The sequence below is a fragment of the Myxocyprinus asiaticus genome, chromosome 50 (genome assembly GCF_019703515.2).
Source record: "Myxocyprinus asiaticus isolate MX2 ecotype Aquarium Trade chromosome 50, UBuf_Myxa_2, whole genome shotgun sequence".
Taxonomy (NCBI): Eukaryota; Metazoa; Chordata; class Actinopteri; order Cypriniformes; family Catostomidae; genus Myxocyprinus; species Myxocyprinus asiaticus.
In genome coordinates, this window is record NC_059393.1 from 19,225,863 (window position 1) to 19,242,714 (window position 16,852).

Sequence of the window (16,852 nt, forward strand, 5' to 3'; positions counted from 1 at the left end):
CACGCTCAAACGCAGGCACGTGTGAACCCCTAGCAGCCTGGAGCTAAATCAAAAGGGATTACAAATGCCCAGTACAGAATGAAATCATGTACATCTGACAGCACGGGTAATTATGGGTGATGGCTGTTGTACTGGACTGCAACTTTAATTACAGAAAACAGGCTCACTGCCCATAATAATGTAGAATATTGAGGGAAAGCCCAGAATAGTGTACTCTACATTTAGAAGCATTTTGGTGCTATTAGTGGTACCAAATGGAATTGTACAAATAATTACTGTTTTCAAAAAGGTTTCACAAACATTCCCCCTATCTGCCATTGGTCAGAAAACAGATAGCCCCACCCCAATCTCACACCATTGGTTAAGCCAATGTTGCTCTGTTGAACAGAAGAATAGTTTTTGGGAAATCGACCTACAAATGGTTTACTTATAGTTGTTCCTGCATATTAAGCTGTAAAACTTACACACAGCTTTAAGGTTTGTTTCAATCAATCAAACAAATTATTATTATTATTATTATTTATTTATTTTATTTTTTATTTATAAATGTTTCCCAACAAAAAGCAAAAGAATTACAGTAATATTTCAGCATAATTTATTTAGAATATTTTTGGCATCATGTGCATAAACAGTCTTCATTTCATTACATGGTTTCATAATACACAACCTCTGATTGTTAAGTAGAATGTAGCATTTCAGCAAAACAAATGCATCCTGTCACGTTCCAGGCCTGCGTAGGGCACCTCAACCAACTTTTAAAAAGAAAGCCAGGAAGACAAAAATAAAAATAAAACAAAATGTGTAGAAACCATTCTGGTGCAGCAGGAACTGTAGGCATGGTTCAATGCGCTGCTATATATGCAGCAAAAACAACAGGAACTAACAATATCATGGCAGCCAAAACATTGTTTAATTTTAAAACACGTTGTTTAATTTTACGTATAGGTGCATGTGGGCGTAATCGTCAACATTGCATTAAGTTTATTTAAGGAATGAATTCGTAACAAAAGTATTTTTCATATAGGGTATCATTAAAGCTATCACAGGCTAGCGATTAAATTTGAAGCAATATTTATAGGGTTAATATCAAGCAGCAATATGGGTCCGGCCCATTTTTTTCTCTTATTTTAATACATTTTAACTTATTGGCTAGTTCTATGTTTTCTATCTCTATGTTTATTTAGGCTTTTTTTCCATTTGTTTTTGTTTCATTTTATATATGAGTGTTATTAACACTTCTAATTTCCTTTTTAATCTTGGTTAACACTTTATAATAACTTTCACCATCAAGTCATTAACAAACATATAATGCCTAAAGCTGAAGTGTGTAATTTCTGTGCCACTAGTGCCATCAAACAGATTTCCCGAACATGCCATCCATCTTCCATTGGTCGAACAAACAGGCAACTCATGCCCCAAACTCCCTCCAATGGTTGAGCCAATGTTTAAGTGTTGGGCTTGTCTGAATGCTCAAACAAACAGAGCAATATTTTGCTAGAGCCACAGAGCCATAGTCAGTACGTTCACATGCACATTTAAAATCGAGATACAGTTGTTTTTTGCGTAGTCAAGCTATAATCTTTATGTCTTTCCAAGTATGCATGACACAATGTGTAATAGAATATTTGAATGAAGAATGACAGATACGCCGGGTTTAGTACATGTCGCACGTATTTTAAAGCATGCGCACGCGCACACACCAAGGCTAATTGCGGTCTGATCAATGTGTATACATGACTTCGACTGGTACAATTTCAGTCAGACTAAAACGTTTACATTTTTAAAAGACAAATTACTGTTTTAGTCCAACTGAAATCAAACTTTTAAGTAAATGTGTGAATGTTTTCAATTTTCAGAGAAATCAACCTACATAAAATGTACTTATAAATCAATGTACTTATATATGCTGTATATATACTGCACATTAAACTGAAATAGAAGTATTTAAACATTCACAACATTACGCAAAAATCGGAATGGTGCGAGTTCAGTTGGACTAAACCGTTTACATGAAATTATTGTCTTAGTCTGACTGAAAGTGAACTTTTTAAGTGCATGTAAACGTACTGCATGTTCACATTTTTCACGGAAATCAACCTACGAAAAATTTACATAGTTGTCTCTGCTTATTAAAATGGGGTAAAAGAAAGCATTTAACATCCAGAAATTATGCAAAAATTGGACTGGTACGAGTGCATGTAACATACTGCGTGTTTACACTTTTTGTGGAAATCAACGTATGAATAGCTTACCTATAGCTGTATCTGCTTATTAAACTGTGATATGAGAAAGTATTTTAACATCCACAAAATTACAAAAAAATCATACGATTTCAGTAGGACATGAACACAGTAGGACAGGCATTTGCATGACATTTAAAAAATATATATATATTGTTTTAGTCCGACTGAAATCAAACTTTTAAAGTGCTTGTAAACGTGTAAATGTTTACATTTTTCAGAGAAATCAACCTAAGAATAGTTTCCTTAAAGTTGTCTCTGCACATTGAACTAGGGTTTTTTGGAAAAAAAAGTATTTTAACGTCGGAAAAATTACACGCATCACTTTTAAACAAACCAGTAGTTCATGCTCATTCAGATTCTGTCTAAATACTTATCAAACATCTGAATCAAAGTTTCATGAAATTTCTAAAATGAATGTACATCAACTAATGATCTTTTGTGCGATATATTTGTTAAAATCAATGATAAAATTTATCCTAAAGTGTTAGCAGTTCTTGCACACCAAGGCAACACCTGTCATATCTTTTATGGCAATGCTTAAATTTCGAGAGTCAACAATCCAAATTCAAATTGTACTCTCTACATGTGTCCACAACTATCTATCGTTTCTTCTTCTGCTTCAGTGATTTCCTTCTTTTGACAATCATCTCATATAGTTTGTCCATTCCCTCAGGGAGTCCCTCGCCTATGATAGCACAGGCCGGTTGGACGTGGTAGGTTGTGGATGGACTGAGTTCATGGAGTGCCAAGTGCTTCTCTATCTCATTAACCGTGAGGGATTTGGGAAGGTCCTGCTTATTGGCGATCACCAGTAGAGGAGTTCCTTGGTTCTCTGCGAATTTGGTGACTTTATGCAGTTCCGTTTTGGCTTCCTCAAGTCTGTCGACATCTACGGAGTCCACCACGTAAATAATACCATCCGTGCACCGGCTGTAGGACTTCCACAAAGGTCTCAACTTCTCCTGGCCACCAACGTCCCAGAAATGACAGCTGATCCCTTTGGCGGTGCCATTGCTGAGTTTGATCTTCTCAGTGTTGAAGCCAATGGTGGGAACGGTGTTGACAAATTCATTAAACTTTAAGCGGTAGAGCACCGTGGTTTTCCCAGCCGAATCCAACCCAAGCATCACAATGTGCAAGGACTGGAATGCGGCAATGTTGGAGAAACCGTTCCCCATCTTATGACTAATATATGACAATCAATAAATCACATAGCAACCTCGCCTATCTGGAAAGGCAAAGGCTTTCCATGCATTTGAGGACCAGCTTGATGGTTTCATGCAGTAATTTCTCCAGTTGCATTCGTTATTTAGCTTCCAGTTGGGCTGACTTTGAAAATGAAGAATAAGATCAGGTCATGATCCCATTAGGTGTTCCATAAAACATGCAATCGGCCTCACCACACATAGAAGACGCACCTTAATGTGTCAGTGAAACAAGGGAGCTTTGCTTATCCTAAAAAAAAAGAAAAAGAAATAAAAAAGCATGTGAACACATAAAAGCATCTTTTATCTCCATTGCACATCTTTCGAGACAGGTATACAAAGTCGGTCTGTAAAGGGCGTTGGGTTTTCCTCGCTTCTGTGATCGTATTTTCAGAAGATGGGTTGTGCTGCAGACCGCAGACCTCCGTTTATCGCTCCAGCACCATGTATTTATGAATATCCCACTCAGATTTCTCACTCACACCGCGGGAATCTGAGGCAGTAAGGTCAGGAAGCAAGGCGTTTCCTCAGAAGCGATAAAAACAAGCCGATGCTGATACGGAGGTTTCCCCGCGCAGTGCCAGAACAGCAGCAGCGCCTGCACTGAAACAAACGCAAGTGTGTGTGTGTGTGTGTGTGTGTGTGTGTGTGCGTGTGTGAAGAATACAAATCTAACTGAACTCCTCCCACACTGGAGAGGAGAAACATGGAGACACCAGTTCAGAAAGTCACACCACAAGGCGATTTGCAAGCTCAGGCCGTGTGCATCATGATACCTAGAATAACAAGGCTTGTTTTATTTGTTTATATACTGTATATTCAAAATGTATTATATTATATTATATTATACATTAGCCTAGACCATAAAAATCTATTAATGTGGACATGATGGACTATAAATACAGTGGCAAGAAAAAAGTATGTGGACCCTTTGAAATAACCTGGTTTTCTGAATGAATTGATCAGAAAAGGTGATCTCATCTTCATCAGTCAAAAGTAAGCTATATACAAACACAATGTGCTTAAGCTAACAAAACACAAACAATTAAAATATTTCAATCTTACTTTATTGAACACATCCCATTAAACAGTCACAGTGCTGTGCAAAAAGTGAACCCTTGGATTTAATGACTGGTCGATCATCCTTTGGCAGCAATAACCTCAAGCAAGCATTTCCGGTAGTTGCGGATTAGACCTGAACAACATTCAGAAGGAATTTTGGACCATTCCTCCTTACAGAATTGCTTCAGCTCAGCCATATTTTTAGGATGTCTGGTGTGAACGCAAGGGCGTAGATTCCAGTGGGGATGGTGGGGAATGCACAGTATGGGGGCCCCCTGGCAGATCGGGGGCCCTAAGCAACTTGCTGAGTTTGCCTATAGGGAGTCAATTTACTATAAAAACAATTTGTATAAACTTTTTAGTAAAATTATTATTATTATTATCAAGTTTATTAGAAAATATATATTAGATGTGTAGATTATATTAGAAAATGTTTAAGTCATTTTACAATATTTAAAATTAATGTTTTTGTTATTAAGTGTTATATGATATGATATACAGTATGTCCACACTAATAGATGTTTATGGACTAATAATGTAATGTAATATTATACCAAACCATGAACATCTATCAGTGTGGACTTAATAGCCTATTAAATTTTAATTACACAATCACATATTGTTGCCAACAAGACATACAAGAATATTTGTAATAAAATATAGTTTATTCTGTTTTATGTTAAATTATAAATTAATCTATAAATAGTCTGTGGATTTTATTTGATAAAATACTTTATATCATTGGATTGTTTGGTGCATAGAAAACATGTTACAAAAAGCATGGGTTGATTATTTATATTAATAAAGATCTACTTGTTATTAAAATAAAATAAAATAATAGATTTACAAATATATCAACTGTATAGAAATAATCTATAATGTATATTTTTGTAAAATATTAAATCATTTAAATATTGTTTATATTATATTATATTACATCATGAACATCTATCAGTGTGGGAATTTATAAACAATAAATTAGATTTTAATTAAATAATCATAGTGTTTGATGTCTAAGAACATAAAAAAGTATTAGTAAAATATAATATATATTATATATTTGTATTTGTAAGTATAAATATTATATATTACTATATAGTCCTAATCATTTGGTATCACAAAAAAGTCCTCTTTAAAATATACAGTAAAACAGTGGCATCAATTGTCTCATTTATATATATATATATATATATATATATATATATATATATATATATATATATATATTTTTTTTTGTTGTTTTTTTTTTTTTTTTTTGCTGTGTCTTATAATGTAGCAGTTTAAACGGTATGGATCTTCAGAACAACACGGCCTAACACACATTTATATGTTTGTTTTTAAACCTTAACTCAAAACAGAACAATGTAACATGCAAGTCTTTATTGTAATACATTCTATAATTGTTATTGTATAAATAGCAAAAAACGTGAATAAATCACAGCTGTTTCTCTGGTGAGCTGTTCTTCCCCGGGAAGGCTGAACAGATTGTAAAGTAACAAATGAAGGATTACTCATTAGCAACATTGGCAGAGCACGAGCCTTGACGTTTCTGTTTTGTGACTCTGCTGACATCTTGTGTCAAATGTATTACTGCTCATTGAAAAACTGTTATCAATAACTATAATAGCACTTAGATTTCATTGCAACTTAAACCTGGATTAACACACCTGACGATTAAAAGATGATAAAGTACTTAAAATTTATTTACAAATAAAAGACATACAAAAAAACACAAACGTAAAAAATATATAAACATTTTATAATTTTTTTTTGGCATTTTCTAGGCATCATTTTTATTTTTAATATGTATTTTCAGCAATACAATATTTTTAACCATATTTATGCAAAATACAAAATGCACATCAATAGTAATTTTAAAATGATTATTATGATTATTTAATTGCCATTAGAAATGTTTTACACAAGGTTCTTAAATCTTGACTGTAGAAAGTGTAATTTCATCTTTCTTCCAGTAGATGTCAATGCGGCGCAAGTTAACAAAATAGAAACCTCATATTACGTCAATGAACGTCAATTCTCACATTGTCTGTTTTGTGTAGTCTTTTCAATCACTTTCACCATATTTTATCTACAAAAAACTATTCATATAAACGCGATATTGGTGCTTGAAGATAACAGTCAGATCAGTGAACAACACAGTTTCTATCTTCATTTTGTTTTGTTTCATCCTTTTTTTAATCAATTAGCCTACTACCACAAGGATCATGAACAGCTGTTGAAAACTGATGCACATATTTAAATCTTGTTTACATGTTTCTTACAGCTTTCTAGAGACTGTTAGCAGACTGGAACGGAAGCAGTCCTTGGAGAAAGAACATGTGTGTTTGTAAGGACGTCAATACGGAAAGGAGGCATGGATTTAGAGAAGAAAACAAAATTGAGAGTTCCTGCCATTCTGACAGTCTCCCAACAGGAAGGAAAGGGCTCAGAGCGTGTGGGTCTTACAGAGGAGCGCAAATGGTTTATTGTAGCGAACAATTCAAGTTCAAAGCCCCTTTCACATTCAAATGGGCTTCAAAGAGAAGCAGGCCTTCATGTACACACCACATGCACCAAAAACAGTGGTTCCTGCTAATGCTAATATCACTATTGCTCATATTTAGGGTTGGGGGTTTTAACAACCCCCTAAAGCGAAATGAAGCTTTAGTGTACAGACAGATATTGTTCAGTATTTTATTGTAAAGCAAGGTGTGCTGCAGCAGTTTACTGGTTGTTATTGTTAGGATAGCAGTGTCAAGTAATGATTCATGAAGATGTTGAGACAGAGGACGCAGGGACTTACACTGACTGAGGCTGCAACTTTTTATAAATGAACTCAAATGGGTCTTTGCCCTTTTAGTCCTTCCTGTCCACTTGGACAGCTGCTCTGACAGTCAACAGCGGGGGAGAGACACCTGGAGATAAGGACATTACACACACACACAAGCATGTGCCACGGTGCTCTCATTGCTGCCGATGCCAACTGGATTTAACTTGAGATCTCACCTTTAAATCTAAAACATAACTACTATAAAGTACTAGACGTGTTTTGGCCAAACGTCAATTAAATCTTTGTATTAGCTCTGTCAATAGATTCAAAACAAAAACAAAATGTGATAACTCTAATGATGGTTTTCGTAGTATTGTGATTAATCTCATATATAAATTTTTTTCTGAAATTAGTGCCTCTAAACATACATTTTAAAAGTTTCGAATTAAATTCAACATGAAACGTAACTCGTAAAATTATTTCACATCTGTAATGCGACGTATTGCAGAGTGAAATATTAAATGAAGGCAGGGACCTATTTCATCAACGCGACCACACGAGAAATTGACATGTTGCTTCAGAAAGTAGCCTGAAATCAACCCCATTTAGGCCACGTCCACACTAATATGTTTTTGTTTGAAAATGCATCTTTTTCTCTACGTTTTGTTCATCCGTCCACACTGAGAAAATGCTCTCCCATGTGGATACATTTGAAAATGCCGTCTTCATGTTGAAAATGCCGTCTTCACATAAAATGATAGTTTTACTTCACTGATGGTTAGACTAAAGGTTGGGGTTTCAGGTTAGGGGGTAGAGTTAATCAAAATATGAATTCCTGTTGACCACATTGCATCATTTACAACTAAAAATACAACTCATTTTTGGCACCACTCTGTGGACATTTCAGCAGATTTTAGCAGCAAAACTTTCAACCTACTGTTGCTGAATTCACAGTGTGATCCATCTCAAAGCATTAGAAGTGTGCTGATCAAACGTCAATTTAATCTTTATTAGTCAATTGATCAAATTAAACGATTACTCTGGAATACTCGATTCTGATTGGTCAATGGCACCATCTAGCGGTCTGATATTTCTCAGTAACAACCGCACATTTACATGTCAGACTGCTGTTTCGGGTATCTGCCATCTGTTCTGCTTCTCAGATCACTGTGTGATCTCTACAAGTAAGCTAATTAAATAACAACAACCAGCTGATTGTTCATTATCCCTTACTAAGTCAATAGATACAAAAATGTGCCTTTAAAATATACATTTATTTTCTTTCAACACGCCCATTCAGTTTAATTCAATTTCTACTGAAAGTCAACATGAAACTGGCATTCAATTTGATGCAAATGAAAACTAGGCTGTATAGGATAGATGTACAATCTGTTCAGTATGTTGTACTAATGTGAACCAGTTGGTGTTGATCTTTTAGCCAATGAAACACTGAAAATAAGTCTTGCCAAAAACATTCCAGTTGACGAAAACTGTTGAAAACATGGGTTGTGAATTTTTGACATGGTCTAGAACATTAAGACAGTACAACACAACTAATCTCATAAATTGGAATGATAACTTTAGCAGCTCTACTTCATACTTTCTTTCCAAATAATAAAGAACTATTGCATGGTAGCCTGAGAGAATTAAGGATTTTGGGTTTTAAAACTCTTCAAGCAGTGAATATATGAGAGGTTTACACACCAATGGGACATAATCTTCAGGGTTAAGCTGCTAACTCAGACTGCTAAAGTACATCTAGTGTTAGCTGCTCACCATGGAGACCACTATTTCTCTCCTTTTAGACATGTTCCCTGACTTTCGACGTGAATGCAAAGCAGTCTCTTACATTAATTTTGACGTACAAATTTGCTGTCAGCTAAATCTTCTCATCTCACTTCTGTCTCACCCATATTAGGAACAGGTTCGTGAGGGGCCCACATTAAAATGCAGAGAGGGTGTGTAACTGAGCAACAGGGCAATCTTACATGTGTCTCCTCTAGACAAGAGTTTCAGAAGAGATCTCATTCTCATCAAACTAAATTGGACAAGATACGAAATGCAACTATGAAACATCAGAGATTTCAATATGAACACAATTATTATGATCGCGTGACAAAGCCAACATACTATTATTCTACAGACTTTGTTTAGGGTTATTTCCAATATCTGTATGTCTGTCTTTATATCTACAGTATCTAATTTATCAATCAATCAATCAAATCAATCAATCAATCAACCTGTCTGTTTGTCTGTCTGTCTGTCTGTCAGTCATAGATTGATAATGATTTATCCATCTAACACCATAGCTATGGCTAGCAACCAACAATATCCATCTATCTAACACCATAGCTATGGCTAGCACCCTACCAAAACACTCTTGAAGTCAGCTAGAACAGCCTTGCAACACCAGAGACTATTTAGCAGAGACGGCCACTTCTATTAAAATTAATGTGAGAAATTGGAACGCCCAACCAAGGAGCTCTAAGCGGCCAAAAGTCAACGGATGTAGAAAGGAAGTCCCAACTTACAGGTAAAAGAGCCAATCACTTTTTAGATACAGACATCGCCTATCTCTATGTAGGGCCTGGAGGTCCAAAAAGTGATGCAGAAAAAATTTTTGTTGAAAAAACGACTAAGTAATTTTCGGGAGAGGGTGTAAGAAACAGGCCCTCCGCCGAACCGGCCGAGGCCGAGAGGGTGCACCTTGGTGGGCATAAATCAGCTCTATGTAGTTCCTGGAGGTCCAAAAAGTGATGCAGAAAAATCGAGAACGCACATGCGCATTAGCTATACAAGCCTGGAAAATTACGTTTTTTAGCATAATATGTGGTAAAGAAGCAAAGTTTTTGCTTCAAGGGCTCTCCCGTGCAAACCGCAGCGAGGGTTCTCCCATCCGAACGCTGAGTGATCTTCCACGTTTATTTGTATTGTGGGCTCTCTCCTCGTTCAAAGCTTGGGATGACTACCCCAGTCGAATGCAATGAGGGCCCCCGTTCAAACTTAGGGTGGGCCTGCTTGCTCGAGCGGCTGCCGTGTCCCTTCCCTCGTAGTTCGCCCGATTGCTGCACTGGCCCATCCGCCGAACCAACCAAGCCTGGAGGAAGACTTAAGGTCGGTCTGGGCAGCTAGGATTCATGCCTCTGTCATGAATCCCTCCAGCGTAACAATCCCTCCAGCACTTCTCAGCTCTCTCAGAGCTCATTTCCATGCGGCCGCAACCGGCACTGTCTTCAGTGCTTCAGCCTATTTTCATTCTCAATCTCTACCTATCCCACACCTCCCAGTTTCCTGTCCCCTAACCGGCCCCCGCTCGTTCTAGTTTTTTTTGGCACCTCTGCCCACCTCACACAGCCCCCCCCCCCCAATTAATTTAATCGTTTCATGCTCTTTTTTGTGGGGGCATAAGAGGCATTGTCAAATATTCCATCTCTTCTCAGACACAAAGGCTCCATAGACAACAGTTCGCTGTCCCGTTTTCTGGCACTTTTTGGGGGGGTATTTGAGCTCGGATCGAGTTTCGAGCCTCGAGTCCCTTTCGCCCAGGACAGCGAGCCACAAATGTTTACACTATCCTCAATACAGGATTACATTTACTTGCGAACTACTGAAATGGAGTTTCATTTAACAAGGTTCGGGAGGAGCAAGTAATTTAATCTGACCAATCACACTGCCAGAGTAAGCGTATGTAAATAGCTGCTTACCTCTATGTGGCATAGAGTCTTCTGGCATCCCTCCACCTCCCCTTCTCCTCCTATCTATCCGTCAGTAACTAATCTAAGTCCTGGGGAAGGGGTATTTGAGCTCGGATCAAGTCTCGTGCCTCGTGCCCCTTTTGCCTAGGACAGCGAGCCACAAATGTGTACACCATCCTCAATACAGGATTACATTTACTTGCGAACTGCTGAATCTATTTTCTCATCAAATTCTTTCAAGATTATATTATCTAAGCTACGTGCTATCCACATTGATTTTATTGTTCTGTACTCTTGCTGGATGTCAACAATTGTCTCTTTTGTGTCTCTTTTTATTTCTCCTAAGGAATTTTAGCGGAACATCTCAGACAAAGTTGATACTTCAATATAACATCATGAGAACTCCTGAGTGCTGAAAAAACAACTTCTGAGCAATAAAACGTTCCACTTTTGTCTACAGAGTAGTGCTGCACCAGTGGAAGAAAGAATAAATTATTGCTGATGTCTCATTACAGTTTAGACAGTTTTTTGGCTGATCCATTACAATTTGGCATCTTGAATTATGTAAAAATGCCATTTATACAAAACTCTTGTTCAGTCTTGGACGTGTTTGCCAAGACAATGAGCTTTGTGCATGCAGCAAATTAATTATGAAGTTAATTTTGAAACAGGAAAAATTAGCAAGCCGAGTCCCAAGACATCAGACTGCGGTTCTACAGTATGTAGTCCAATACAGTTCTGTGCTGAGCCACATATGAAGCACTTTATTATTTTTTAGCATGCCACAAACAAACCTGATTCCATCTGTTTCAAGGCCAAAATAATGAGTTTTAGAGCAACAAGGGGTAGCCGGCATCTCTAGTGTGTGCTTGCATCTTATGTAAAAAAAAACATGAGTCTCCTGCTTAGCCGAGCTTCTCAAATAACAGATGGACTGTGTTACACCTGAGTGAGTGCAGAGAGAGAGGAAAAGTGGAAGAAAGAGATAAGGGAAAGGGAATAGTGCATTAGACAGAGTGACCATAGAGAGAGAGAAAAAAAGAGATATTTGTTTGGGAAAAGAAAGAAAATAATTAAACACAAGAAAATAAAGAATCGGATGGGAGGATAGCTGAAGAAAGAAAGTTTAACTGCTCTTTCATAGCTCACAAGATTTAACATTTAAATTTGTTTTAATTGTCTCAGATATTTTTCCTAAAATTCCTTATAGGAGAAATAAAAACAGAAAAAATTCAGGTTGTTGCCATATAGAATATGTGTGCGTGAATGCAGATGCGAGTGCTTAGCCAGCGCATTGCCAACGTGTGGTGCCGTTGAAGATGTTTAATGTGCATTCTTGCGTTATCGTGGCAGGAACAAACCTCAGTACTCAAGGGGGCGATAGAGTTACCTTCAAAGGACTGTGCCATTAAATTAGATGTGTTATTATTCACTTAAGTTTCTATATATTTATTGACTTAACCGTACTTGCTCAGCAGTATTCTCTTCAAACTGTTGCTTCGCCATGACAGTAATTGACTTGAAAGAGAAAAATCACTGTAGAAGTGGAAAGTTCACACTAATCTTGCTATAGCGCCCCTTGCAGCAATCAATGCAATGCGTAGTTGAGTTGAGTTATGAATTGTGGTCTGACACATTTCAGAATGCAACGACGCGTGATATCAAGCTAGTGTTGCAAGATGCGTCTGCTTTCACGTACTTGCATAGAGTATGTTTCGGCCCTTAATTTGCTCTCTATTAACTAACTAATCTTATTTTGCTGTCATTGTGATCTAAGAAAAACAGTTGAGATACTAAAATGTTTGGCAAAATAATCTTTTGGTGTGAACTATTTTGATTTCTCTGTTTGCATTTGCTCATATCTTGACTGCTTCATGCTTAGCATCTTTTGCGTAACAGTGCCTGAAAAGAGTCTTTCTATGTTTCAAAGGGTCTTGACCATGGTTGAAATGATGCAGGGTTGCCAGGTGAATATTTACCTTACTTTGTGGGGGCCCCTGGTGGCTCGGGAACCCTAAGCAGCCGCTTGTACCACTTATAGCTAAAACGGCCATGCGTCTAATTATGGAAATGAGCTATTTTGAGCCAACTTGGTGAAGTGATTAGGACACTTTGTGAAATTGGAAATGAGCTAGTGTCGCTTGTCTGCCACAGATTTAGGAGATATGACTTCAGATACAAATGAGTGGCAAAAAAAAAAAAAAAAGTGATGGGAGATACTTGTGGGTTTTGTTGTGAATCGCAAAATGCGACGTATGTGATTCTGAAAAGGTCAAAACTGTTTTTTTCCCCCCTGGTCTCACTGTGCATGAATCATCAGTGTACATTATTCTAAAGAAAGAAAGTTTCTTAATTTTTTAATAAAATAACTTTCTCCATCTCAAAATAATAATATTATATTACATTTCTTCATCCCAAAAAATATTAACCATAATATCTTACTCTTAAAAAAAAAAAAAAAAAAAAAAAAGATATTACTGTGGCAATGCCATGTAACAGTGATGGTATCAGATGACAATCGTATATTCATTCAAGTTAATTCAAAGAATATTATGCTATTACCATGGTACATAAAAAAATAAAAAAATAAAAAAAGGTCTTAAATGGCATATGGCATAAAATAAATAAGTAAATAAATAACTAACTGTGGTATACTGCATGTCCAAAAATACAAGGTATTAATATGGGACCATGTCCAATATATATATATATATATATATATATATATATATATATATATATATATATATATATATATATATATATATATATATATATGACATTAACCATATCTGTCAAAAAACATGGGATTACAATTGTACAAGTCCAAAAAACATGGGGTTACCATTGTACATGTCCCCAAAAAAAAAACAAAAAAACATGGGGTTTCAATTTTACATGTCCAGAAAACATGGGATTCCCATTGTGCATGTCCAAAAAACATGGGATTACCATTGAACATGTCCAAAAAAAAAAAAAAAACATGGGGTTACCATTGTACATGTCCCAAAAAAAAACAAAACATGGGGTTTCAATTTTACATGTCCAGAAAACATGGGATTCCCATTGTACATGTCCAAAAAACACAGGATTACCATTGTATATGTCCAAAAAACATGGGATTCTCATTGTACATGTCCAAAAAACACAGGATTACCATTGTACATGTCCAAAAAACCATGGGATTTTCATTGTACATGTCCAAAAAACATGGGATTACCATTGTAGCCTACATGTCCAAAAAAATAAAATAAAAATAAAAATCAGTTGATCATTCCGTTTTACTTGGACATACGTACATCACATTATAGAAGCAAAATGTGTTTTAAATGACTTTTTATGCTGTCGCTAATATAAAGATTCTACTTAAGTGACCAGTTTGGCTTTTTTTAACGCTTACACCTTTTGCTGAGGCTAGACTCTTCCTAGGAGAAGAGATATTGATTTATTCTTCTAACTCTTATCTGTCCGCAGCACTCTGTATGTTAATTGAGATGTTAATTAAAGGGCTTACTTGAAGTGCAAGGGCAAGCTGAGCAATACTCTCTTTCTCAGTCACTCGTTTTCATTTTAACTTTCCATTCCAATGTTGTTTCTTTTACCCTCATGACTACATTCATCTTCAGAACACTCTCTCAGGGATCAAGCCTCTAAACAGAAATACGAATGAGATGATAGACACAACTCACATTAGCTGCTCCCTCAGGAAGCTGTTTCTCGTGCTTAACTGCAGTATTTGTTGGGCCCTAAGGGGCAGTTCTCACAGGATGTGTTCTTGTGTAAAACAGAGTGACAGTATAAAGCTGTTGAGTCATTTGCCATAGACCTTATACAGTAGCGCCATGTTTGATTTTTTACATGAATAAAGGAGGCTATGAGTGATAGACTTACAGTCTCTTCGATGACATGCACGATATAAAGCTGTATAAAGCTCCTAGATCACATCTGAGTTTTTTGTCTTATGAAATTTCTCAGAAATGTTTTTTATTTTTTATTTTTATGTTTTGTCAGTGAAACAATCCAGAACATAAAAAAAAACAATACAACCCACTGAAGAGACTGTAATTCTATCCCTTAAATCCTTGTTGTCATATCCATTAAAATTGAAAGATGTTGCTACTGTGAATAAGGTCCCTCTGGGATTTTTGATGAGCGCCTCTCGGTTTAGGAGATAACATTACTTGAAGAGACTTTCACGTTATTTCTACACAAAATATACACAGTCATATCTTAAGGTGGGAATTTTTAAGCTGTTTTTTTATTTTATTTTATTTTTTTATGCAAGTTGCTAACGTGGTGCGACATAAGGACTACAATGGTTGTCTGATTTGTCAAGCTCGCAAACTTACATCTTTGTGGTAGTTGTAGTCCTTATGTTGTGCCTTGTTAGCAACTTTCCTTTGCAAAAATTAACCATAGTTCCCTATCTGTCACTCACTCGATGTTGTGACCTCTGCTTTTTGAAAAAAGGCCAATGGGTATTGGTGAGTGGTATTTGCATGCCACTCCCCCGGACATACGGGTATAAAAGGAGCTGGTATGCAACTACTTATTCAGATTTTCTCTTCGGAGCCAATCGGTTCTATTCATTGAGCTGAATTCATCTGCCTAGTTCATTCACCTCATCTGCTGGATTTACGGCACATTTCAGCAGCTTCGCCCCCTCTGCACCCGTGGAGTGGAGAGAACTCCACGGGTGAATATATACTCTTTTTTAAATTCTAAAAAAGAGTATATTTTCACTTCTAAAAGAGCGGCACACACGGAACGTCTTTTTAAAGATGTCTTTCTGCTTGTGTGTAATTCCTGGTTGCGGTCCTTATCTCTCCGCTTCTGACGATCGTTGTCTTATGTGTCTGGTTGCTGCCCACGCAGAGACTTCGTTCGTGGATCGGTCTTGTCCTCATTGCGAGAACATGACCATGGCAACGTTGCGGTCACGGCTTGCCATCGTAAAAAAGAAAGCCACCCCAGTGGCTCCCCGCCTCGGTCCTTCTATCACGGGTATGAGGCCGCGTCGGTTAGCACTGGGGGCGATTTGGGGACTCCAATGGGACCACCTCCGCCGGGTAACCCCCCATGGACCTCCCATTCCTCAGCACGCTCACTTGCCCTGGTTGGGCTCTCAGATGAGACCGCCGGCTTGTCTCAGGGCGAGTTCGACCTCTTATTTGGGGCCCAGGAAGACGATGAGCTATCGAGCGCAGTATCGGAGAGCGAGCTCATCCACTCTGATGCGGAGGCTTCGGCTGGGCTTCCCCCTTTGGGTGTGGTCGCCCAGTATCAGGCCGACGCGGAGATGACGGACATGCTTTCCCGGGCAGCCGCGAGCGTTGGGCTATAGTGGAACCCTCCACTCTCACCTGAACCATCGCAGCTCGATAATTGGTTCCTGGGCCCAGAGCGCCGCTCACGGCCGCACCCGGCCCTGTTCCTCTCTTCCCAGAAGTGCATGAGGAGCTGACAAGATCATGGAGGGCACCTTTTACTACCCGGTCCCAATCTTTCAGCTCCCTTGCTCTCACTACCCTCGATGGTGGGGCAGCCAAGTGGTATTTGGTGATCCCCCAGGTGGATAAGGTGCTCGCGGTGCACTTGTGCCCGCAGAGCGCCACCACCTGGTGCGGGTGCCTGAAGCTCCCGTCCAGGGCCTGTAGGTTTACGTCGTCTCTGACGGCTAAGGCCTACGGTGCCGCTGGACAAGCCGCCTCCGCCCTGCATGCCATGGCTCTCCTGTAGGTACACCAAGGTAAGGCGCTAAAAGAGCTGCACGAGGGTAGTTCTGACCCGGGATTGATGCAGGAACTGCGCTTGGTGACTGATCTCGCTCTCCGGGCGACAAAGGTCACGGCGCGGTGTCTCGGGCAGGCGATGTCC

General features: G+C 38.1%; 1 protein-coding gene across 1 annotated transcript; it reads right to left on the minus strand.

Moving 5' to 3' along the window:
* Nucleotides 1-501: 501 nt before the first annotated feature.
* On the minus strand, nucleotides 502-4,061 carry LOC127438799 (ADP-ribosylation factor-like protein 4C). Its single transcript, XM_051694651.1, has one exon. It carries the CDS (start codon nucleotides 3,419-3,421, stop codon nucleotides 2,843-2,845), a length of 579 nt encoding a protein of 192 aa, XP_051550611.1. The 5' UTR covers nucleotides 3,422-4,061; the 3' UTR covers nucleotides 502-2,842.
* Between the last annotated feature and the right edge of the window lie 12,791 nt (nucleotides 4,062-16,852).

Excerpts from the sequence above, each read along its gene's own strand:
- LOC127438799 (XM_051694651.1), bottom strand. The coding sequence starts at position 3,421 with ATGGGGAACGGTTTCTCCAACATTGCCGCATTCCAGTCCTTGCACATT.